The sequence below is a fragment of the Erigeron canadensis genome, chromosome 9, assembly GCF_010389155.1.
Source record: "Erigeron canadensis isolate Cc75 chromosome 9, C_canadensis_v1, whole genome shotgun sequence".
Classification (NCBI taxonomy): Eukaryota; Viridiplantae; Streptophyta; class Magnoliopsida; order Asterales; family Asteraceae; genus Erigeron; species Erigeron canadensis.
Genome location: NC_057769.1, coordinates 31,329,550 through 31,354,028, shown reverse-complemented (window position 1 = coordinate 31,354,028; position 24,479 = coordinate 31,329,550). Strand labels below are relative to the sequence as shown.

General features: G+C 32.1%; 1 protein-coding gene and 2 long non-coding RNA genes across 4 annotated transcripts; 2 read left to right on the top strand and 1 right to left on the bottom strand.

Annotated features, from left to right (window-relative positions):
• Positions 1-662: 662 nt before the first annotated feature.
• Positions 663-3,078, bottom strand: LOC122582487 (SWR1 complex subunit 6). Of its 2 annotated transcripts, none has more exons than XM_043754885.1 (5): positions 3,003-3,078; positions 1,890-1,988; positions 1,663-1,777; positions 1,165-1,271; positions 663-1,054 (listed from the first exon to the last, which is right to left on the bottom strand). In XM_043754885.1, exons 2-5 carry the CDS (start codon positions 1,977-1,979, stop codon positions 851-853), a joined length of 516 nt encoding a protein of 171 aa, XP_043610820.1. In that variant the 5' UTR covers positions 1,980-1,988; positions 3,003-3,078; the 3' UTR covers positions 663-850. The 2 variants fall into 2 exon arrangements, with proteins under 2 accessions (XP_043610820.1, XP_043610819.1); XM_043754884.1 differs by lacking the exon at positions 3,003-3,078 and adding an exon at positions 2,589-2,797.
• An 8,144-nt stretch (positions 3,079-11,222) lies between these two features.
• On the top strand, positions 11,223-12,096 carry LOC122580939. The gene is made up of 3 exons (XR_006320924.1): positions 11,223-11,278; positions 11,635-11,768; positions 11,952-12,096. It is a non-coding gene; the product is annotated as an uncharacterized LOC122580939 (long non-coding RNA).
• Positions 12,097-12,383: 287 nt separating this feature from the next.
• LOC122580842 lies at positions 12,384-13,513 on the top strand. Its single transcript, XR_006320895.1, has 2 exons — positions 12,384-13,169; positions 13,249-13,513. It is a non-coding gene; the product is annotated as an uncharacterized LOC122580842 (long non-coding RNA).
• Positions 13,514-24,479: the final 10,966 nt, after the last annotated feature.

The following is a 24,479-nucleotide window of genomic DNA, read 5'->3' as shown; positions in this document are numbered from 1 at the left end:
GTCTCCTTGATGAATGAACCATGGAGTATATTTTCTGAAAGAATGCTGCGTATATGTATGTAGTTTGAACACACAAAATAGTAGTATAGTACAATGAGATGAGCAATGCCTTATTTCTACAGTTGAGTTTCACAAGATGTGCGATTAGTTTGTTGTACTTGTTTGAAAATACAAATAAAATGGGCACATGAGATGTAATAATGAATCGAACTTTTGGATGAAACCTACAGGACCTGTGAACTAATGTGACCCGTTATCCAACCCGACCTATCTACCCACCAAGTTGACCTCTAGTGACATTTAAGGACATGATTAAAGAAGGGAAAAGATCAATGATAAGCTAAGCAGATGGACATAATGCATCAAATATGTCTGAGAATGCTATAATATACTGTATATCTATATCTATTTTTATATGTGACATATACAACAAAGATTATGTACAGTGCAACTATGCAGTAAGGCTTGAATGGTAAGAAAACTACTTATGAAGTCTTATTGGCTTAACATCAAGTTTGTAATCTAATAGATCCATTAAAAAATGACCTTATCACACTGCTTTTCTCTTTGCAAATGAAAATTCATATACTCATCTTCCGTGACTTTGTTCATGTATTCTTATTTACCGACAAATACAGTTCAAGAAACACCGGTCATCAATGTTGACAAAAAACACACATGGCCATTGGCCTATCCTCAAGCTGGTCTTGATAGTGTTCCTTACAATGTCAAGATTGAATGATTACATTGCAAAGTTTGGTTTCAGAAATACATCGAAAATCTAAGTCGCAGTTAACTTAGAGAGGTATAAATATCATTACATGTCTACTTTGCTATCGCTTGATATTATCTAGGCAACAAATTTCTGACAGCGTGTATCGTTATGAATATTCTGGCAACGGACTGCACAGAAACGCATCCCACATCTTACGCAGGTATATTTAGCAGAGAAACCACAGACGGTGCAAAAATGGCGGCGACAGGTGGAGCTCGGCGGACCAACTGCTGCTCTTAGATAGGATGGAACATGAGGAGGCAGGGATTCCATATTTGCCTGTTTCATATGTAGTGCTATGAGATCAGTGAAACATTACTAGTTACAAACTCCTGGTATTTCTAAAACAAACATATATAATCAGAAAAAAAAAAAGTGAATCGTCTCACATCATGCAAGAGCTCAAGAAATGTCCGTGGGGCTCTCTTTGCAGTCTCCAGTGCTTTGGCCTGACGTGTTTTACGTTTAGTACCTTTGGCTTGCTTTTTATGGAACACTGCAAAAACGAGAATAGAAAAGAAAAGAAGTTAAAGAAACCAAAAAAAAAAGCCATCTATGAACACTCAGAAATCTGATGAGACCACCAAGAATCGTTAAGGAAAGATTCACATGCAAATCCAAAGTTCCCTATAGAAAGTGTAGATAGAATAAAGATATTTAAGTAGGAGACTAGGGATGGGAATAGGGGTATCCCCCAGACCCCGCTTATGACAGATTGGGTACTGTTGTTTATAATCTCAATTAACAAGAATTTAATTAGGCTACCCGGATAACACCCGGGTCAATAAGCTAGTTCTTTTAGTATAACTTAAAAAATGATGGTGACAATTCATAATAGAACCGAGAAATCAAAGTAAATGTGAAGGAGAGTATAGTCGATAAGTCACCTTGATCATCATCGTCCTCATCAAGAGAGGCTTCATCGTCATCATCATCATTAGGTGCTACAACTTCGGCTCCAGGATTATCATTCTCCAGCGCTTCTAGACGAGCAAGAATTGCCTAATTTTGTAACCCCGCAACGTTTTATGAGCAAAATGCAAAAACAATCGATAATCATTTCACTTCAGTAAAAACACCAATTAAGACCATTAAAGAAAAAATCAAAAGGAACCTGCGTTCGATTATCACTGCTGGCAAGTGCAGCTGCCATTTTTGGTGCAACTTTACGAGCTCTAGTCGACATCCTACGTTCTTCATCCATTTCCAATTGCTGAAAAGATGAAAATATAAGCTAGTCATGTTTAAAGGAAAGCATATGTTCTTCTCTAATGATATCTAAAGCTGCCATCTTTTATAAATCTATATAATATTCAGTGTAAAGATGATCAATTCCCAAGGAGAGAAAAACGGGGAACGGAAATGATGTGGCGCTATTCTACTATGGCATAAAAACGGCGAGGTGGTTAAAGAACCCTCCCGTGCTCTACTTAATAACACGATCATATACTTTCACATAGCAGTTTAGCTACAAAAATCAAAGTGAAATGCTCCACTTTCCCCATGCCGCTCTCCATATACCCTTTTTTATAAACTTTCCTAATACAAATACAAATATTTTCACTGCAATTATGTTTATAGACCTCAAAACAGGCAATCCCTCCTGCCATGTTAATGCTATAGTTCTAAAGTCTAGAACACCAATATAATAACTACAATTTAACCAAGCAAAACAGGAAACAAAATATACACACACATACATATATTGTGAAATTTAACAAAGAAAAATTCAATTGGCATTTTCACAAACACTTGGTGTGCATCATATAATATGAAAGAAAAATAAAATAAGAAATCGAGCTATTTATAATACCTGTAAGAGGAAGAGGCGCAATTCAAACAGAAGAGTATTTATATAGAAAATTTACTAATTTGATTTCAAATTTATAAATTAAAGAATTAGATTGGGAAAGTATTAAACAGATTGATTCGGAATTCCGGATATATAATAATGGGCTGATACAAGGATTGTTTTCTTTGAATGGAAAGATTAATGGGCTTATTTAATGGATTCGTGGATAATGTATTTTTTTTATCCATTAGATTAAACAAATGGTTTGACTTGAATAAATGTTTTTGAAACCGGATTGTACATCAAACTACTCGTATTTATAAGGGTTTATGCTCCAACCGGTCGGACTAAACCGGGAAGTATTTAATTAAACGATAAAACCAAACCCGAAAATATAAATCTATATTAAGCAGACTGATAAAAACAACTGGACACCTTGATGTTGTGATAAAGACGTCCTTTTCTAGCATAACATTAAATATTTTTTTAAGAGAAGAAACCGCAATGCATCTCTTCTTGCAATGTCCTTTTGTCGACTCCCGGTGAAATCTTTTTCAACAATGGTGTAGACTACCCGTTTAGAAGCCCCAAACCTTGAGAGAATTAATGGAGTTTCATACCAGCTGCACTATCAATCCTGATAAGAGAAAGTTAATTCAGCTCATTGTACTTGCATACTGCTGGGTGATTTGGAAGATCCGAAATGACTGTTTTCCTGGACAAATCTACTTCGCTATCAAAGAGATGAAGGGATCAGCTTCCAATGGCTTGTTAATAAATCCAAAACCGCGATTGATATCACATGGCCGCAATGGAATTACTTTCAATTTTAAGCTTTGTAATCCCATCTTTGTTAGTTTGTGATTCTCCATGAACATTGTATGTACCTTCTAGCATCTTGCTAGATTACATATCAATAAAAGTTTTAAATTTTAATGTTAAAAAAAAAAAAAAAAGCATAACAATAAATATTAGATGGGAAAAAAATGTTTCAAATGAAAACTTAAATTTGTAGCATACTAACCTTATAAATGTCTCTTTCGTACAACTATTACAGATGTTGGAAGCCGCCACTTTTAACCTTTTTATCGTTTTTTCATATAAATTTCTCTTTTAACCTTTTAAATTTTAATTTTTTTTAAACCAATCAATATTGAGTTTTTAAAAAGAGAAATGACAATTGTACCACCACGAGTTATAAACCTATCACACATAAGCAACACCAAATTGTATTGTTATGGTGAAAAATGTATACTTTGTAATAGATTAATAGAATACAATGATAAAATTATCATTTAAAAAAAATATATATAGTAATAAGATTGTTGTGTACGTGAATGAAAACAGTTTTAGTTATGTAAACTAATAATCATGACATGTAAAGGTATTAAGATGACATTTTTATACTATTGCTGATCATTCCAAATATAAAAGACAAGATTTTGATGAAAGTGACCAATCATGGACTAACATGACGATAATAACTTTCAGAGAATGAAAATGGCAAAAATATTTAAGACAGAAACACCATTATACAGATGATGTTTTTCATATTTTTCGTAGACTTTGGTAAATGAGAAAAGTAAGATGTTGACTAGAAAAGAAAGTCAAGTCATCTAAATTGACCATGTGGGGAGCGAACATTTCAGGATTTTACGAATATCTATCAATAAACTAAAACAAGATTAAGATGTTCTTTAAATGACATGTGGTGTAATTTTTGATCGACACGTATCCTCTTAATTTATTTATTTAATTAAGTTAGTTTTTTAATTGTATATAAATTCAATTTCCTAATTAGATTTAAAATTAAACTCTCACTCTTGGCTTATAAATACAAAACACATTAAAATCTTATTTGATTAATCTTTTTCTCATTAATAAAATTGTCTTTTTACTTTTTCAACTCTTTAACTCCTATTATTTGTATTATTATAATAAATTATTAACGTGAACATTTCAAAATTTTGAGTTTACGATCTGAAATCACAAGTTATTTTCCGTCATCCACTATGTTTTACATGTCCGAATTTGATGTGATTGTAAAAATTTAAGGTATATCTAAACTCTAACTAAACATATATTATATTTATCATCACTGTATATTAGAATTTAGTTTCGATCATTGGTTTACTTTAGCCACAATTTTTTTCATAATCATGAATCATGTACATGTAACATATTCGAATTTCTTTATGATACAGTTTATATAACTACCGTACATCGTACGAGTATTAAAACTAATAAATAAATGTTGTTGGATATAATTGTTTGAGGTCCATGAAATTAATCTATATCTATACTCTATATATAAACAAACTACCCCTCTCCAAATTAAACACTCTACTTTTAAATTCCCTATTTTACTCTTTTAATTTACACTACCATCAAACACTTTAATCCTGAAATATAGAAAATACCTTTAAAAAAACCTTACGCCCAATTTGTTTCTCCTCCCTTTCCCTGACTCCAAATATATGTAAATATATATAATTACAAGGCTAGTAATTATAAACGTTTTTACTTCTTAATTATTTAATAAGAAGCTTAAACCCTGCGTCCCTGTTTCCCTGCTTGTACTTTTGCTAGAAAACTCTATTTTTTAATATGAAAACTCGGACATTTGAATCGATTTAAAATAACCTCAACTACATCTAAAATCCATGAGAACCAAAAAAACTAATGACAAAATCAGTTTACTTTTTGTTGCTACTCACAAATCGTCAATCATTGTCATAATTATTACCGGTGGCTTTTCCAGTCATGATTGTTACTCGTTAGCCCTTTATTTATATATATATTTTTAAAGTTGTAGACACTTATTTTGTTGTAAACCAAAAATAGTAAAAACACAATAATAATGGGACAAGGGGAGTTGATACAAAGCTAAGGAGGGAATTTTACGAGCCGGGTAGATTGTTACTCAAGCTCGACTCACATACATGTATACCCAAGTATAATATTCCTAAATCGAATTGATTTCTTGGGAATCGATCTTGAATAACTCACAAATTGTGTCGCTCTCGCGTCGCTTACATCCCTATATGGTGACTTATATATGTGTAACCTGGGGGCGTTTTGGACGTCCAAAAAAAAAAGTTTGGAAAGAGATGAGGAAGATGTGTTAATCCTCGGGATAGTTCTTGGATTGAGAAAAGCTGACGTGACAGCGAAGAAGAGGTGAGGAAAAGATTTAAGAAAGCGAGGCCTAGCTTAGAGGTTTGTTATCGGATCAAGTCGTTGAATAACGGACCAGCTAGCCATTTATATATAGCTTAGTTTCTTAGGTCATAAATTAGAACAACATTATTCACGCAGACACTATATATACTTTGTATAATTTGGTTAATTTGTGTGGTCATTTGGCATCGAACCAATTCTAAATAGATATCCAACTCGGTTCCAATATTACAAAATGTTCATGCTCTAATCACATCCGATACTTGGCAATTGCACAAGCTAGCTTGACTCTTTGGAGGAACAAGTGAACAACAATGAGACCTTATTCAATAACCAGTTTTAGAAAACGGTTTTATAACTTCTAAATTTAAAATCGGAGAAACAACCAATTAGGCTATTAGTTTGTAAGTCGATTTATATATCCTCTTTTTATCATTTGTCCGTTTGACCGTTCGTTATACACATGTTGACACCAAAGTTACTATTGTTCTCACAATCTCACATCATCAGAGCAACTAAAGGGCAGTGTCAAATATGATAATAAAAAAAAAATAAGTGTTAGATCAATGTTAAATGTTTGGTTTTCTTGTCACCGATTTCAACAAGTATTAGAAACCAAGAGGTGTTAACTCATGTTTTGTGACACGCAACATAAAAACGATAGTCATGAGTTCAAATCTTTTTAATCATAATTCTACGAAATTTACTTTTCTTCATGTTTATCGTGAGACCAATTGGTAGGACGGTTAATGAGTCGTTTATCCGTAATTCAAAAATGATGATTCTTTACAAATTTCGAACTTTACCTTTTATTGGTGTGTTGCTATTTTCTGAAAATGTATAACAAACTTGATCATATCCAATATCCATTCACTAATTTCTTATATATCGTATGCATCCAATTTTTAAAATCTATGTTCCATTATCAAAGTTTCAGTTTTTGCTATTGTATGTGTAAGTTGATATACCTTGTAAATCATTTATATGACATTAGTTATACTGACATGATAACTTATACGATTGTTATGTCATCGAACAAACTTGTTATTGAATGAAAAGATAAGCAGCAAGACATACAATAGGTACAAATTGAGAGTATGAAACATATAATTGAGGTTTTGAAAGTTTGATATACAATAGTAAAATGTAACAAGATCATTACGTTTTATTTATGCATTTGTCAAATTTATAGTAGTTTTATGGCCATCACAATTACTTTAATCAATTCCTCATTTGTAACCAAACATATGACAAGATTTTGTCCTATTCAGGTTAATTGAAAAAGATACGTGATATAAGGTCATGGGGAGTGAGGGGTTTTTGGAACCCCTCTTTTTGGTCTAGATAGCCCTGGGGGGGGGGGGGGGGGGGGGCGTTCATGACGCTTTTTGGGCTTGCCTCATAGACAAAACGTTTCGTTCCCAATGGCCTAACCGTTATAATATTGTGATTTTTTACGAATCCTTTTTTGACACCCTCAAAATGTATACATTATTTAGGAGGGTTTGAATCGATAAGATGTCTAAGTTGGTGACTTGGTGGTGGTTCATTATAGATTTTTGGTCAATGTATTCTTTTAATGCAAAATAAACATCTTTTCATGTGCTTCCATTTCAGTCTATGCATTTAGGCCGGTGCCAACGGGGTTGTTCGTGGCTCTTCGTTGGACTCTTCCTCATTTCCTCCATTGGCAGCATCTCTTCCTTGGCTTCGTCGATGGCATTCCTTCGATGGGTGGAACTAGCACAACGGAGGGAAAAGGAAGGAGGTGGGCCAGGTTTTTATTTTTTTATTTTGTTTTGTATTGTATTTGTTTTGAGGAAGAGGTGAGGTTGGTAGTGAATGAGGAAGAGGTGTTTTAGAAAAGAGAAAAGCTGATGTGACAATGAGAAAGAGGAAGGAAGAGGTTCATGGTTGCAAAGGCCTTACAACAAAAAAAACAATTTTGGTATCTTGATTCTCCATCCAAATATATGTAAGTTGTGAATTGTACTTCAGAAAATGGAGTTGGTTTTTGTATTTTTGCAAAAGTGAACCACGTAAGGCCTGGCTAGCTAGCCCATATTCAGACAGAAAATAGTACCTTAACAATGACAGTGTAATGGCTTTGCCTTTAGCATGCATTTTATCAGAAAAAATTCGTGTGTTCCCTTGCTTGTACGATTAATTCTGCTACTACTGTTCTGTTTGCTTGTTCCCAAAATTTTCTTTTTTTGATCAAAAATAACTACCTTTCGAAAAAAAATAATAATAAATAAAATTATTATGTTTAAAAAATGTATTAGCTTAAGTAATTGAAATGTTTTGGAAAAAAAAAAAATCATATGTTGAAAGAAAATTGCCTAAACCATGTTTAGCTATTCCATGTGATGAATACGTTATAATCACATAATAATAGAATATTTGTTATGGCAATTTACTGTACATTTTATGTTATAATCATATGCTTAGATTTAAGACAATAAAGTTTGTATTATATTGATCGAGAAATTGAAAGGAACTAAGAGGTTGTTTGGTATGATAGAATGGAAAGGGAGAAAGGAAATGGGAAAGAGTACTTCTTTTGTTTGTTTGCAATGGAAAAAGGGAATGAGAAAAGAGAAAGGAGAATCGATTCCATTATCTTCATTCTCTACAAATGGGTGAGAATGAAAAAAAAAAAAATTTATAAAGATGTTATATGTAATAAATGTATTATTATTTAAAATTTTATTTTTTCTTTATATATATTCATTCTCTGTGGGTACTAAACAACGAAATTCATTTTATTTCTAAATACCCATTCTCTTTCTCACTATTTCCATTCTCTATTACATTTCCATTCTCTATGATTCCTTTCTACCAAACACCCCCGATGCTTTCCGTGCCATACAGATTAAGGAGTCAAAACCAACCTTTAGAAATCTGAGATATCATTTATGTTGTTTGTATAACTGGTCTATGCCTCGTTTATGGTAAAAAAAAAAAAAAGAAAAGCGAAATGATTTGATAACAATCTTTTTCTTTTTCCTTTTTTTTTTTTGAATATATCATATACTTTTTTAACTTTATTAATTTATTCTCATATGTACTATCAAGATTGTTGCTTAACAACGGTGAAATAAATCAAAATATAGTATGATTAGAGAATAATATGATAAAGTTAAAAAAAATCCCAAAACTTTACCCACAAGTAACTTGAAACAACATTCTAAAAAACAAAAAGTTTAAACAAAGTAGAATTCGCTCATATACTAAGGCTAAGAAGAGTGGTGACGGGGAGAGTAGAATGACTTGCACAATGTGGTATGTGAGGTAGAAAGAGTTGTCATTCAAAAAAAATAAACATGGGTGGATTTTAGTGAGTGAGGCGACTTGCGTCATGTGGCATGGGGGAGTGGTGGGTTCTTTGTTTTAATTGGGAGAGTGGTTTTTTGTTTTGAATTTTGGGCTGGTCAAACCAATTTGAGTGAATTTGTAGGTTCGTCGGGTAAAGGGTTTGCCCGTGGGGTGGTATTGGGGCGAAAAATGGATGGGTTCGCCCATTTTCACCTTTCACTCTGTTCAGTTTAAATTAACAAATTATTTGTCAAGAAAGAAAAAAAGTAACTAACATATATATATATTTTTTTTGAATAATGGTTAATGTTAATTGTTGTGTCTTGTGAGTGTTGATCCTACACTCGAAGGATCAATCACGAGGTTGGTAAAACCAATCTTTATAACTTTGACATTGGTACCAATGTTTATAACTTTAACATTTTATTGCGGTAAAACCAATCTTAAAAACTAACATCATATATATGTTGTTTGTAATTGATCAATTCATGGTTTATTGGACAATTAGTAGAACCTGAAAATGAAAGGTTGACGAAGTATCTTATTGTAAGAGCATCTCCAATGGGTTTGATGAAAGACTTTTTTTGAAAAAAAAAAGACATTAAAATAGCTTGATGTCTAGTATATATATATATATATAAGAGTTCTATAATGGTGGTGAAAAAATTAACGCATTTTTAACGCTTTATCGATGTATACTTACTAGGTTTAATTAGTTTTCTTTAGGATAATTAATGTGTATTCGATATGTTTAATGCATTCTCTCATTTGTGTTAATCTATATCGAAAATGATATGTATATGTTAATGCATTAATATGAATATGTTGATTTAGCACTAATGCATGGTTTATTTAGTACTAACCATATCTTTTCCTAAGCTTGGGAATTAATTAACTCTTCATTTGCGCCCATAAAGAGTCTCTTGGGAATAGCAAAGGTTAGAGCTTTTATCAACTTTTTCCTATTAATTTTATTGCACCAACCCAACCGAAAATCTTCCCCTCCCTTCTTTCTTTTGGACGATTCACTCATTATTCGTAGCTTCATTCATAGGTTCATTCCAGTTCTTGATGAATTTATATTTTACCTTGATTATTGCAGAATCTATTTATATCCTTGAATATTTTTTTCTCTCTCAATAGTAGGGTATACATGATTAACAAAGAATCAAGCTGTTATTTTAGAATTTACCTCACATTCTTTATCTTCTTTAGTTTATAAAGATACTTGGTGGGAACAACATTTGTATCGGGTGAATTAGTCTACAAGAATCGCAAATCTTCAGGTAAAGGTAATCAATCTTAATTAAGATTGTAATCAATTTGTTGGTTTTACTTAAAGATGAGATTTTTTTGTAGCTTTTTGTAGTTTGGTGTGGGTAAAGTTTAAATGGATTTGATTCATAATTCAATAGAGATCTTTTTCGTGGGCTTAGATTTTAATATTACGTCTAATTGATTATAGATCTGGAACCATATTATGCAAAATCCAAGTCTGTTATTCACCGAAATTGTTGTGATTTTCTAATTTTGGTGAAACAATTTGCAGTAAACCATTAAAAAAAGGTGTTTTATCCGATTATTCATCACTAAGATGGCGTCCTCATATAATCAGTGTCTCGTTGGCTTTTTTTTATTAAGTAAAAGAAAGTAAGCATTAGGTTTGAAATTAATTATTATTGATTGTATAGTTTCTGTTGATTCTTTGGCTATTAGCTTATTTACTATGTGCCTGTTCAATATATATCTAAGAGGTTACTTGCATTTTTTACTGGGATTTTTCACTCTACCTATTTTAATTTCCAAAACAATGGTTGTGTAGCTTTTTATACTGGGATGAAAACTAAAACTTAAGAACCATTTCTTATGATTGTTGCGGCTATAATGCTATATACCTAATAAAAGAGTGACTTCGGCTATATCATCCGCGATTAGTTTCTTTTGATCTTTTTCATAATTATTTCGAATTTTGTTGATTTTGTTATACATTGTTAGATGAACCGGATTTTTGTGTTTTTATTTTGGTTAACTCGGAATTTATCATCTAAACGGTTCTGAGTTTTATTTGTTTATATGATCTTGCGGAGGTTTTTAAAAGGATGAGTGTTGTAGAATGAGCTTAAATTCGGAGTTAATGTTTGAATTTTATTTATTTATAGGTTCGTTTTCTTTTTGTTGCTTTGATGAAGGTCACAACTATGCAACTTTCTAAGGTAATTTGTCTTTTTTAACTTATTTTATCATCTCATTTTGTGGTATGTATACTTACGAACAGTGAGGCTTTTTGGATAGTTTGTGTTGACATAACGGGTGGGTTGGGTAATGAGAATAGACAGGTTGGCTATCATACCAGCTGGCCTTAGTAGCCCAGTTAATTAGTCAGCCAAGTAAGAGTACATATCTCAAAACCAAAAAGTTTATGTGTAACAAGCGTCTAACTATGATGGTGTTTAAGATAATTATATCAAACAAATGATATGTTGTTATAAATCCAAAAAATTCTTTCTTAAAGGGCCTGTATAAAAGCAACAAAGTACGATGTGATCAAGTACTACATGCCCATTTATAGGTACACCTCTAATGCAAGCCCTGCTGCAAGCACCCAATTCAAGGATGAGTACGAGCTATTGCTAAGATCAGTAGCAACCCTGATGCAGTTCTGGATGCAGCTCTTCGATAAGTGGTCGAAGAAATGAGCATTTGGTATGTATGTTATTATAGTACGATGGGCTCTTAAGTTTCTTTTTAGGGAGCAGAATACATTACTAAAGGAACATATATGGTATTTCAAGACCAAAAGGAACTACATGGAGAGTTAATAGCTAAATACGAAGCACTTTTTGATTCAAAACCGAGCTCAATGATTTTTCATGGATTTGTTTACAGCATTATGTTGCATGGAGATGGTACAACCATACAGGGCTACTGAATTGGGTGGATCATTTTTCTCTAAGGTAACACATGGAGTATTTACGTTAGTATGCTTTCTATTAATCCGGTGTAGCTGCTAAGAAAGTTTATTTGTAGTTGAAGTTTGTGTGTTAACATGCACCTCGGGTGTTTTTCATAATGACTACAGGTGGCAAATTGACGGGTTAGGTGGATTGGATAATGAGTCAAAGTGGGTTTTTTGGTATAGGTCAATACATGTCCATGGTTGACATGATAAATAATAGTATGTCCGACAAAAACTATATAATTTCAGTTTTAAGAAAACATTTGCATTTGCACTCTACGCAGAACATGTTGGATCCATTTGACATGTTTCATTTTTAGACAACTTTCTAATTATTTTGATCAGTTTGGTATGTTATTGATTATACATAACCATTACTGACCCATTTTTAAGTTTTAGGGCGAACTGTCGTTACTAATAAAAACTGGCACTCATTGTTCTTCGTCTTTGTTTCTCTCTTTATCTCAGCAACCTGCACCATTGGGTTTTATAGAATACAATCGTGTTGTTGTGCCAAGTAGCTGTGCAGTTGGCTACTCAAAGGATAATCAAGTAAGCCCGGATACCGTGTGTTATGGATCCGATAACACTGATTGATTTTTGGATTCGAGCCATCAATCTAGTTAGTTTGCTACTTAGAGATGGAAATGGGTGAGTTGGGACATCAATGGAAATGGGTGAGTTAGGACATCAATGTTTAGAAAGCAGCAGTTGATATTTGAAATGGTTATCCCTTAATACGCAGAATGAAGACGAGATTTTATATATTTATGGCGAAAAGAGGATATGCGATGAATCATATAGCCTTACGCATCCTAGGAGAAGGAGACAATGATGGTGTTGGTGTAATAAATATAGTACGTAGCACTACATTCTATATCATAGAATGTTATGTAACAATCGTTTTCTATTTTTTATGTTTTCAGCTTAGCTATTGGATGCTGCAAACACAAGTGTTTCCCTTTGTTGTGACGATCTTTGGCAGGCTCGGTCGGATACCCCAATCAGTTGTGAGTACGGTGTATTGAGAGGAGTTATTGTGGAGGAGAAGTAATGAGCATTATGCCCTTTTGTTTTGTAGTGCACACCATTTTGTTTGCTGAAAAACTGCTTAAGTACTCCAAGTCTCTGTAGATGAGCAGCTTGAGGTATAGTTACAATTTCACATAGGTTACATGGCTGACATGTTTATTGGTTTATTGTAATGTATTTCTTTGTTGTACACAGAATACTTCGCCTGATGCACCCGTTTTACCTCCTGCTATTGAAGCACTAATTCACACAAAACACGTGGATGATTATTACATCAAGAATGTTAGCAGCAACCCATAATTGGAAAATATATTGTGTAATGTTAACCAATTGTTTTAAACATGTGACCTGTGATTCTAAGCATATGTTTATTATTTGTTTAGGATTTTTCCTTTAATTTGGGATATCTTTAATTAGAATTTGTGGATTCAATGGGTCAAAAGTTTCTTTTGAGTTTTGATTTAATAGTGTTGTTAATTTATGTTTAATATTTGTGTTTGTAAGTTAAAATATAATAGTGTTGTCCACGTTCGTACCTATAGGTTTGACAAAGAAACAATTCAAGGCGTGCATCGCACGGACCTTCACTCTATTAGAACTAAAAATCATTCATGTGTAAATGACACATTAATTGTTGGATCATTCACAAACATTAACTAAAAGCAAGAAACAAGAATACATCTAATTACCCAATTTCAAACCATCATATCTCACAAATCATCATCACTCATGTCTTTCGATATGTACATTCCATTACCTTCATACTCATCTAACAACCTCAGCTCATCAAAATGCACACCAACATAAACTTCAAACTGAACAATAAAAAACCTCAAAATACGACAATCTTACAAACGTACAAAACAACCCGTGAAGCCCGGTCATGCAACGCATGGGCCTTCACTCTAGTTGGAAGAAAAGACTTTTTTGGAGAAAACCTGAAAATATTCGAGCTGTTTGATAGCAAATTAAAGGACCGAAGTTTCATTTTACCCCCTTGCAACTTTCATTTATACCCCTTGTTTTTTTAATTTTTTATTTTCTACCATAATTAAAATGACATATTTAATCAAATTTGTAGATAATTACACTTAAAATTAATATTTTTAAAAAACAAAATTTATAATTGAAAACATCTCGTCAATACGAATCTAATGAGCCTAAAATGATAGTTTTTTATCACTTTTTTTAATTAAAAAAATACATCTTAAAGACTATTTTTATTAAATTAAAGAAAAAAAGAAGTGAAAATATGAGGTGAAAAATAAAAAAAGTCATTGAAAGACTTGATGTTTGTGGATGCTCTAAGACTATAAGGAGTGGGGGGCTTTGGGACTTTTCACATGGGGGCGACTTCCGTCATGTGGCGGGGGCTTTCTCAAAGATATGTCCCTCTTTTTTTTTGGAATAAGGTTCCTCTTTGGGGTTGCCCTTTAATTTATTTTTTTAAATCATTAAATATATCAAAAAATAAATAAAATTATATATATACCACAACCATCCCTCACCGCATATTAGTTCATATCACCCTCCATCTTCTTGGCTCTTTTTCGTTCCTCTCAATCTCTCTCCTGCTCACCCACCACCTCCGCCTGACATACCACGACCACAACCACTGCCTGAACACATACCATAACCACAACCACCCCCTGTTCATATCACCCACTACCGCCACACCTCACCAGAACCACCATCTCTCTCCTGCTCAAATATGCCGCCGCCTGCTCTTCTTATTCCTTCCTCTCCATCTTATTGCGTTGTCGTCGCCGGAATCAGTATGTGTGTGTGTATAGATTAAGAAAAAATATGTAAAACGTTGTTTTTTTTGTTTGGATCTGATGCCAACGGTCAAAATTTTTTGGGACTCTCGTTGTTTTGGGCGATCAATATCTGCCGAGAGGGTTTTTTTAGCTTTGTTGCCCCTCGGAGCGGTGTGCCGGATGGAAGGAGGGCGGCGTCAGATCATTTATCCCCCACTCCGATCAGTCTAATAAAGAGAGAATTAATCCAACAACTTCTTTATAATTGGAATTTAATATTGGTTAAAATTCAAATGGATAACCGTTTATATGACGACAATAACGACGGAAGTTAGTTTGAGGGTAAAGTTTGTAACGGCAGTAGAGAACGTGAAAAGGACGTGTGGATGAATCATGTTAAAACACATCGGCCGTCGCATCTCTAAACCGTCTTTTTTGAGAGTGAACTAAATCAAAATATTTGATCAAGTTACTCATTACCAAATGCTCTGAAATCAAATAATCATAATTTTTTCCACAAGAGATTTCTAACTCTGACTTTTGTCTTACATAAATAGTTTGGATATTGCCAGAATTGACATTGAAATTGGCCGCACGCAAAAATGAACTTTGAATATGTCGTTACATCAGAATCATATAAAATTACTCGTCAATAACTTTAAAAAATATATAATTTCTTTTTATCCGTTTACATACAATAGTATTAGAAAAAGTATAGTCATAATTGTTAATAACCTATTAAACGTTATCATTTTCTAAACATGTGATTTCCGTAATACTAGATGTGGTAATTATTCTTCCATTTTGGACAAGGTTCTTCCCCATTTTTTCAATTTTTTTTTGGAACGATGCGTACTTATTTCAATTAACAAAAATTATTACATTTATACGTATAAAAAGCTAACATAATAATATTGAAAATAAATACTTAAAATCTATATAAACTGACACAATAATAAATACTCGTAAATTAAGAACAATCACAATTAATGGACTTTTTATCTGGAAAATACCTTAACTTGTCACTTTTTACTTTATTGGGGCATAAACAAAAATCCGTCCTATTGTGGGGAAAAAAAACCGGTTAAAACATTTTTGTTGGGTCTACAATCAAGTAGCCAGTTATTTTTTATTTTTATTTTCATTTTAATTTATTTTATAATTTATATTGATGACATAGATTTTCCATCTGTAAAAAAATAGCTTATCTGCATAAAATATCATCATCGATTATTATCTGTAGCATTTATTCTCTCTCTCTCTCTTTTTTTTAACAGTATCATTATAACAATATTCATCCATACCAATTTCATTATAACAAATTCTTCTCTAAACAACTAAACCTTTGATCTAAATTATTGATGGAATATACACATCATACATACAAATCAATCCTCCATATAGATATAGATCTCGATATAAATATAAATATCGATTTGGATATAAGAATGGCGGCGGCCGGTAGACCATCCTCCGCCGCTGGTCTCCGTCGTGTTTAAGATAATGAATATTGATCTGTAAGTAATCTTTTTCTTCTTCTTCTTCTTCGCATCTAATTCCATTAATTTAATTACACTATATTATTATTTAAAATAGTAATATATATATATATATATATAATATTGTATTTTATGTGCAGAATCTAGGGGTGAGGATGACTTACCGGCGATGTATACATTGCTTTCAAATTCACTTAGCGGCGACAAATCGTTGTGTAAACTTGCCGAATCCGCACTCGCTCAATCTGAAAACTTGCCGGTGAACTGTTGAGTTTTCCGACGAATGTCATAATCGATTTTTGTTGGCTAAGGGTTGTGCGGGTTGAGAAACTGAGAACTTTGATCCAATTTTTAAGTCATAACTCGAAGAAACAACAAAGTTATCGTAAGTTTAATTTTCCCGACGAGATTAAGAATTTTTCGACGAGTCTCAATCTGATTAATTTCTGGTCAGGGTTTGTTTGCGGTTTGATTCTGAGCGTTTTGGTGTTAATCTCGTTTTCTAATTCAAAATAACGAATAAGAAATATGGATTGTAAGTTTTCCGGCAATAATTTGTTAGGGAAATGATGATGATGATGATGATGTAAATGGATTGCATATAAGGTCGTGGTCTAATATTAGGCTGCAAGTTTCACGTATTGGTGATAATTATTTGTCTTCTCCTGATGCTGTTTCGGTCGAGCTGAAACCAATTCTAAATGAGACTCAATTTGATCAAGTCATTTTTGATGCTCAACTTCTTGATGAATCAGTTATCAGTTTATGGTAAATGTTTTTATATTGGATGGTTTATTTTGACGATGTGCTTATGTAGTTATGTTTTACTGATTGTTGTCATATGTAAGTGGGGTCCTATTGACACATGGCTGCCAGGTAGGTGTTTACCGGCTCCATGTTACTTTTTAGCCGGTTAAAACCCAACAAAGGTGTTTTAGCCGGTTTTGTTCCCCACTATAGAACGGATTTTTGTTTGTACCCCAATAAAGTAAAAAGTGACAAGTTGAGTTACTTTCCAGATAAAAAGCCCTAGTATAAATATAACTTTAAAGACTAAAGTTTGACACTGGTTTCTCATCCACCTGTCAAGTGTATATTAGTTTCGATGTAATATCACAAATGATTATATTTTTACATATTATGACATGTGTTTTTTTCCATTGAGTTTAAAGCTAAAAAGTTTGATCCAATGTAAGAAAGTAGTTAACTACGTATCGACGTATAGTCACAAAATTATAAAGATCCATGGTATCCACAAAATAGTTCACAAGCATGTAATCTCCATAGCGAAGTTATTGATTTTCGTAACGCCTCCTTCGTCAAAGAGATACTCAAATGGGACAATTTTGGGTTGTAGTTATACGCTTGCTTCCAAAGTAAGACGATTTTAACCTGGATGTTCCAAGATTCCTTGGATGCATCGATGTGAGCCACCTTATCAAACACAACTTGATCTGTCATGATATTATATATAGTGAATTGAGAGCAAAAATTTAATTTTTATTTTGCTAATGTATAGTTGATGTACAAAACTCATACATATTTCATATCATGATAATGACTGTATGCAAAGACGGAGCCATAAATTTTTGTATGAGTGGGCAATTTTAAAAGTTGTTTATCATACTTATAAGAGTTGTATCTGATAATGTAAAAAAATTTGGACGTAGCTCGATAATAGAAAATGGACCATCAAAAGAATATAGTAACACTCATATTTTAAAACTACCAATTTTTTAAAAATATAATATAAACCATACATGACGGACAATGTCTTATTAAATGAAAACATAAACCATAATGCATGAAACCCAAAAGATATATATTTTTATGAAATAACTTATATATTTTTTTTCTACATAACTGTTATGATTATTATAATTAATTTTTGTGATAAATATATAGAATAATTTGAAAGAAAATAATTTCTTCACAAACAGTTACAATATTAATGTATTACACATTTATATACCGAAACAAAGAAAGCTTTATTTATAAACCTTCTTTTTTTTTCTATTAAAAATTAAAACTACTCAAGTTTTTTATAATCTCAATAAAAAAGATGTATCTCAAAATTATTATTTCGATTACCAATGACTTCTAAAAAATATGCTTATGACAATGAAGACAATACTTGTATGTATGCGTATTTATTTTTCCTTACTTTTAGAAAAAAATTACAATATACCATTTAAATTTTAGAAATTTACATTGTACCAAAATTGAAGTGGGGGCAGTTGACCCCGCTGCCCTCATAGAAAATGCTTATCTAACTATATGTCAAAATATCTCCGTTGAGCTCATTCAAATGATTCACATTAAACTATGATAATCATATTTTTCAACCTTGATCATATATCATCAAGTATATAGTTATAGTTTATAACATAAGATTAATTTAAACTATAATCCAATACAACATAATTTGTTATTAATTATTTGTAAGAAAAAATCAATTATGAAAAATAAACTATTGTGCAAGACGGATCATAATTTTACTTGACACAAATCAAGAAACTATACATATAATTGCTAATACTTGAAAGAAAATCAAGTATTAAAAACTTAAAGGAAGATATAATTTTTGAAACAATCACTATTTGATAACTATTCAGGAAAATATAACCTTTTTTTATAATATTAATCCATACAAAGATTTATAAGAAAATCAAATATGAAATCCAAATAAACCTAAAAAAAAGAAGAAGAAGAAGATAAATAATACATGTTATATGAGATTGATAACCAAAAAAGGTAACAAAAGAATTAGACATATTAATTTTAATATGGTTAGATAAGTAGAATATGAACATTAATTAATGTATGTATTGTTGGAGCATTTTATTTATAGTTAAAGGACTAAAAGAGTATTTGAGTGAAAGTTGAGTCAAGTATCTAAGGGTGGATAAAAAAAAAGAGGAAATCCAATAAAATGGTCTAGATTACTTCATTTTTGATTTAAAGTTTATCTTTTAATATATATTAGAGATTTTAAGCAATGCTTGATATATCGATACATTAATGTAAGTTATGTTTTACGAGATAAAGTACCCGTGCATTGCGGCGGTGAGATAGCGTGAGTGATAGGTCATAGAGTATGATAGCTCATACTATGTGATATGTCATAGATTGTGATAGCCAAATGCCTTACCCGTCCGGGCTCTGTCATCGGATTTAAAAATTCATTGAAAGTATATCGAATGACATCTCCAATGAAAGAGCATGTAATTTTAAGAATACTTATATCATTTTTATAGTTTATCGATGTATGATTTTTGAGATAAAAGATTTTGAATGAATATATAAGAGGAATAAAATGATTTATGGATGAGAGAGAAGAATAAGTGATTGAGATTTGAGAGGAGATAAATAAAAGAGTGGTTGAAATTTCTTTTAAGGGTATGATGAATAAGTGATAGTGGTATTTTGGGGTTTTCACGATAGAGATATTTGATTCACGATCCAAATTATTTTCCGATGTCTTAATTCTTATTAAACCATGTCGATCAAGTTTAGAAACATTAATTTTTATTTGATTTCTCAAGTAAACGTAGTCATTCTAACTACCCGTAATGTACGTGTGGTAGCAACAACATCTACTTTAACTTAAAAGCCATTCATCAAATCAGGTTTAGGCATGGCAATGCCCATTTCCTCTCCAACATGCCACTATGATAGTGTGAAGCCATGTGTGATATTTTTTCCCCCTCAAACTGTAAAATTTGTGTGACGATTAAAATTTTTTTTTCCAAAAAAAATTAAAATTAGTGTAGTTTTTGATAGAGAAAATAACCTTGACCAAAAATCATTACCCAAGTTTTTTAGAGTTTACAAAAGATCTGCAAAGAAAGTTGCGGATCGCAAGCACTATTTGAGGATCACAAGAACTGCTTAAAAATTCCAATCACTCCTTCAAATCCTTAGGACTGCTTGTGAACCTCAATGAGTGCTTGCAATCCGAACTCATCATTGTGGTCTTGCGATTTTATGTGTATTTTTTGTAAACTCTAGAAATTTTGGATATTTTAGTATGTTTGAAATAGTTTTTAGTTATTTAGGTTATTTTCTCGTTTTGGTAAGATGAAAGACACTATTTTTTATAAATAATATGATGAATACTTTTTAAGCAGCATTGTTACCTTAAATTTCCTAACTAACTTTTTGGTAATTCTGTTGGCATATGATCATATTATTATAAGTCGCATGTCCGGGAATAATTTAAGCCTACGGGGTCACACGAAATGACAAGGTAACTCGATAATAACAATTGATATATTAAAGTAATATATTAATTGGTTTGATCACGAAATAATTAATTAAACATAGTTAAAGGATTAATTATATTTAATTAATTAAAAAGGAGGATTAAAATATGAAAATTGGAAAGTGGGCTTGGACCTTGGTCCATGTATGGGGGACGATTTCATCAAGGCTTTCCATAGCCTTGATGTTGCTTAGTTTCCAAGTTTTGTTTAACCTAAAATTACCCTATAAATACAAGGGCTAATTCCTAGGTTTTTCATCCATTCATTCGCATAGAAAATTCCTCTCTTTTCTTCTTTGTCTCTCGGTCGAAATCAAATACATTGGCTGAAGTTTGTTTCATTCGTGGAACACTCAAACAATTAATATAATAATTCATAGCATTAATTGTGATTATTACTTGTTTGACGGCAACAAGAAGTTTGGTTTTATTCCAACTAGTTGTTCGACAGAAGTGATACAAAGGTTTATACAAAGGGGTTTGTTGTTCGTGATCAAGGTACTAGCATACGGTATAGGGGTGTCTAGTGTGTGATCGTGGAGGGGTTTTGCTTTAAACCCTAACTAATAATAATAATCTTATTATTATTTCAATTGGATCTTTGCATATAAGGTACACGTCTCGATTCTCTCTTTGTTAATTAATGTGATTGCATATATGTTTCGATTTCTTCTGTTGCGCTTATTCGTGATCTTGTATGTTTATATGTTCATATATTCTAACAAATTCAAATTCTAAAATTTAGACAACTTACCAATTTACATAAAATAAGTAAATCTCCGTGACCATGTATAGCAAATGGTGCAGGTAGTGGTGTTGTTCCATTTTTAGCTAATAGTACACCACAACCAAAACACATACTGACCCCCAAAGGCAAATGTGCATGCAGCAGCCTGTGAATTTCCTGGAATTTTACCACGAAAACGACCATTTTATATGTTCATGCGTTCCCACCTGTAACGTGACATGTACGATTGTATCCTGTTTGGATGTTTCTTTCTTTCTTTCTTTCTTTCTTTGTTTTTATTCGCATATTTTTAAACAAACAATAATATGACAGTTGTTACTGTAATATGGTTGTACATAGTCAGATACGTGTATATGTTAGAGATACGAGCTTTGAAACATACGAGTATATATTAACGTACATCAAATGTTTCGATTAATAATGTATGAAGGAATTTTTTATTTGAATCGGGCGAATGTTATATATGTGTATATAGGTAAATATCGTGATTTAATCGGTGATATACTATTTTAATAAACAAACATGTTTGAAATGATGAAATATATGGTGTCTTGATGAAGTATATCAAACTTCATGTGTAAAAGGAATTCTTCTTAATAATGTATTCTGTTTATTCATCGCTCATATGGTCATATGTATGTTTACTTCGTTGTTAATTGTTCAAGGTCTACATGACTACATGTATCATTATCATAATTAATTTGTCAAACAAAAAGACTGAATAAAACAATTTACTATTATGTGAATTCTCTTTATAAAAAAAATAAATAGGTAGAAACTCTCTGGTCCGAGATACTATTTTGGTACCCATAACACATAACGCATAGAACTTATGCTCGGTAAGTCACCATCCTCACACATGAATCAAAAAAATTTAATTTCTCCACTTGTATTTGTCAAGTTTATTTGAACTTGAAATCTCTAGTCTTCATCTATGGGTACATGTGATTACATGATGACGTATTATTCAGGTTTCACCCCATTGGTTAATTACATTAATTTTTTTTTATCTTTACTGGTTTTTAAAAATTCTAGCTCCCTTCTTTTCAAAAATCGTGATATGAAGGTTAGTTTGAAAATGACATGATTACCCTTATTTAACATTCTCTATGGAAAGAGACACGAGTATTAGAAAGTACTCAATTTGCTTTGAATGAAATACTTTATACCATAAACCCGTATTTTAATAATTTAAACTTTAAATCCTTATCTTTTAAAATATACACTATCATCTTTACATCAGGTATGCATACACCACTCGATACTGTCACAATCATCAATAGTCGCCGACATCATCACCCATCCCCGACACCACCAGACAATTATCGCGACCACCATCACCACATTGCACGGTACCATGATAGTATATTTGTACGTATACAAAATTTTAAAAAATGATTGACGTGAACAAGTGATAGAGGCATAATAGAGCATGTCCTTTATTTTATTTTCTTTAATTTGTTATGTTACATGTTACATATCATACTTTTCGTACCGACTATGTATTCGACAACCTTTAGGAGTTTAGGGGCGAAATGACATGCTTCATATTTCATCGGATGCGTACAAACAAATCGTATATTAGTATCTGTTTTATAAATTAGCTAGAAAATTAAGTGTACACATATTATTTAACCTTTTATATTTTGTTATTTATTGTATCAAAACTTTTAATTGTCATAACATGTAACTCGATGTCTCAATTACGTAATTAAGCAGATATAGATTGCAAAGTATTTTAACAAAGGTATTTTAATCGTCTCTTGTTGGTGTATTTGAAAAGCCCGAAATAATAAAAGGTTTGCAAACGGGACCATTTGCGTGGAGAAGATTTTTCAAGATATACGTTCATATAGTTATTTATGGTATTGTAATAGATCAAAGCATAGTTCTTTAACATGGGATAGTTGGTGTAAATTTCAGTTTGTATAAGTTGGTTGTATAGTAGTGCCGACCACTTTTGGTGGTTTTGGCCGTTGTGAATAAAATTTAACTTTCAAAAAAAAAAAGAGAAAATGTCACAAATGGTCCATGTGGTTTGTCATATTAGCGTTTTGTCCCCTGTGTTTTTTTTCGTTGCAACTGGTCCTTGACTTTTTCATTTTCGTTGCAACTGGTCCCTGTCACTAACTTCTGTTAGTTATGGCCGTTTAAACCCATCATGTGCGAATCACGTGAGGGTATAATCGTCCAATAGAATTAACCACAGGGACTATATGTGATAAAAAAAACTTTTTTAATTAATACATATATGTATCTATATGTATCAGTGTATCCTCTTCAACAACCTTATTCTTCATACACATTCCTCCATTCCTAAACAAATTTTCTTAGATCTTCTTCAAGAATCTCATTTGATTTTTCAAGTCATTTGATATCCTCAATTTTAAATATAAAAAAAAGAAGAAAATACATAAATTGAAAAGAAAAAGCAACAACTTCCTGTTGAAACATCTCTTTTCGAATTCGATTCCGTTTTGCACCATATCAGATTGAAAATCAAAGAGGTTTTGTTCATGGTAAAATTCCGATCAGTTTCATGTATTCAGTTTTGCGATTTGATGAGATTTGGTGACAGTTAACATTCCGGTGAAGTGGTTGATTTTTCAGGCAAATCTCAATCGAATTAATTATTGACTAGGATTTGTTCGCGATTCATTGGTGAGAAGTTTGGTGCCAGTTTCGAGTTCTAACTCGAAGAAACGTGCGAGATATCGGAGTTTACATTTTTCCGGCGAGATTTCATATTTTCCGTCAACTTCGATAGTAATCGTTTTGGGCAAGGGTTTGTATCGGATCAGTTTCTGGGTGTTTTGATACTGGTTTTGAGTTTTAATTCAAAGAACTGAAGGTGTAATCGAATCTTTTAAGTTTTTCGGCGAACTACCATTTTTTCCGGCAAGCTTTTAGTCTGAAATCAATGTTTATGGTGATAGGCTACTTTGCCATTTTGGAGTTAAGATTATTTCTATATGGTAAAGAGGTGTTTGGGAGTGCTTTCCTTTTTAGCTTATTACTTATTTTTTTAAGCAGATTAGAAGCTGCTTATATTTGTAGAAATATACACTTTTTTTGTAAGCAAAGCAAAAAAGCAAATAAGCAATCCCAAACTCCCCGTTAGGCGAAAGCTTTCATAGTTTTAGGAATGCATGTTT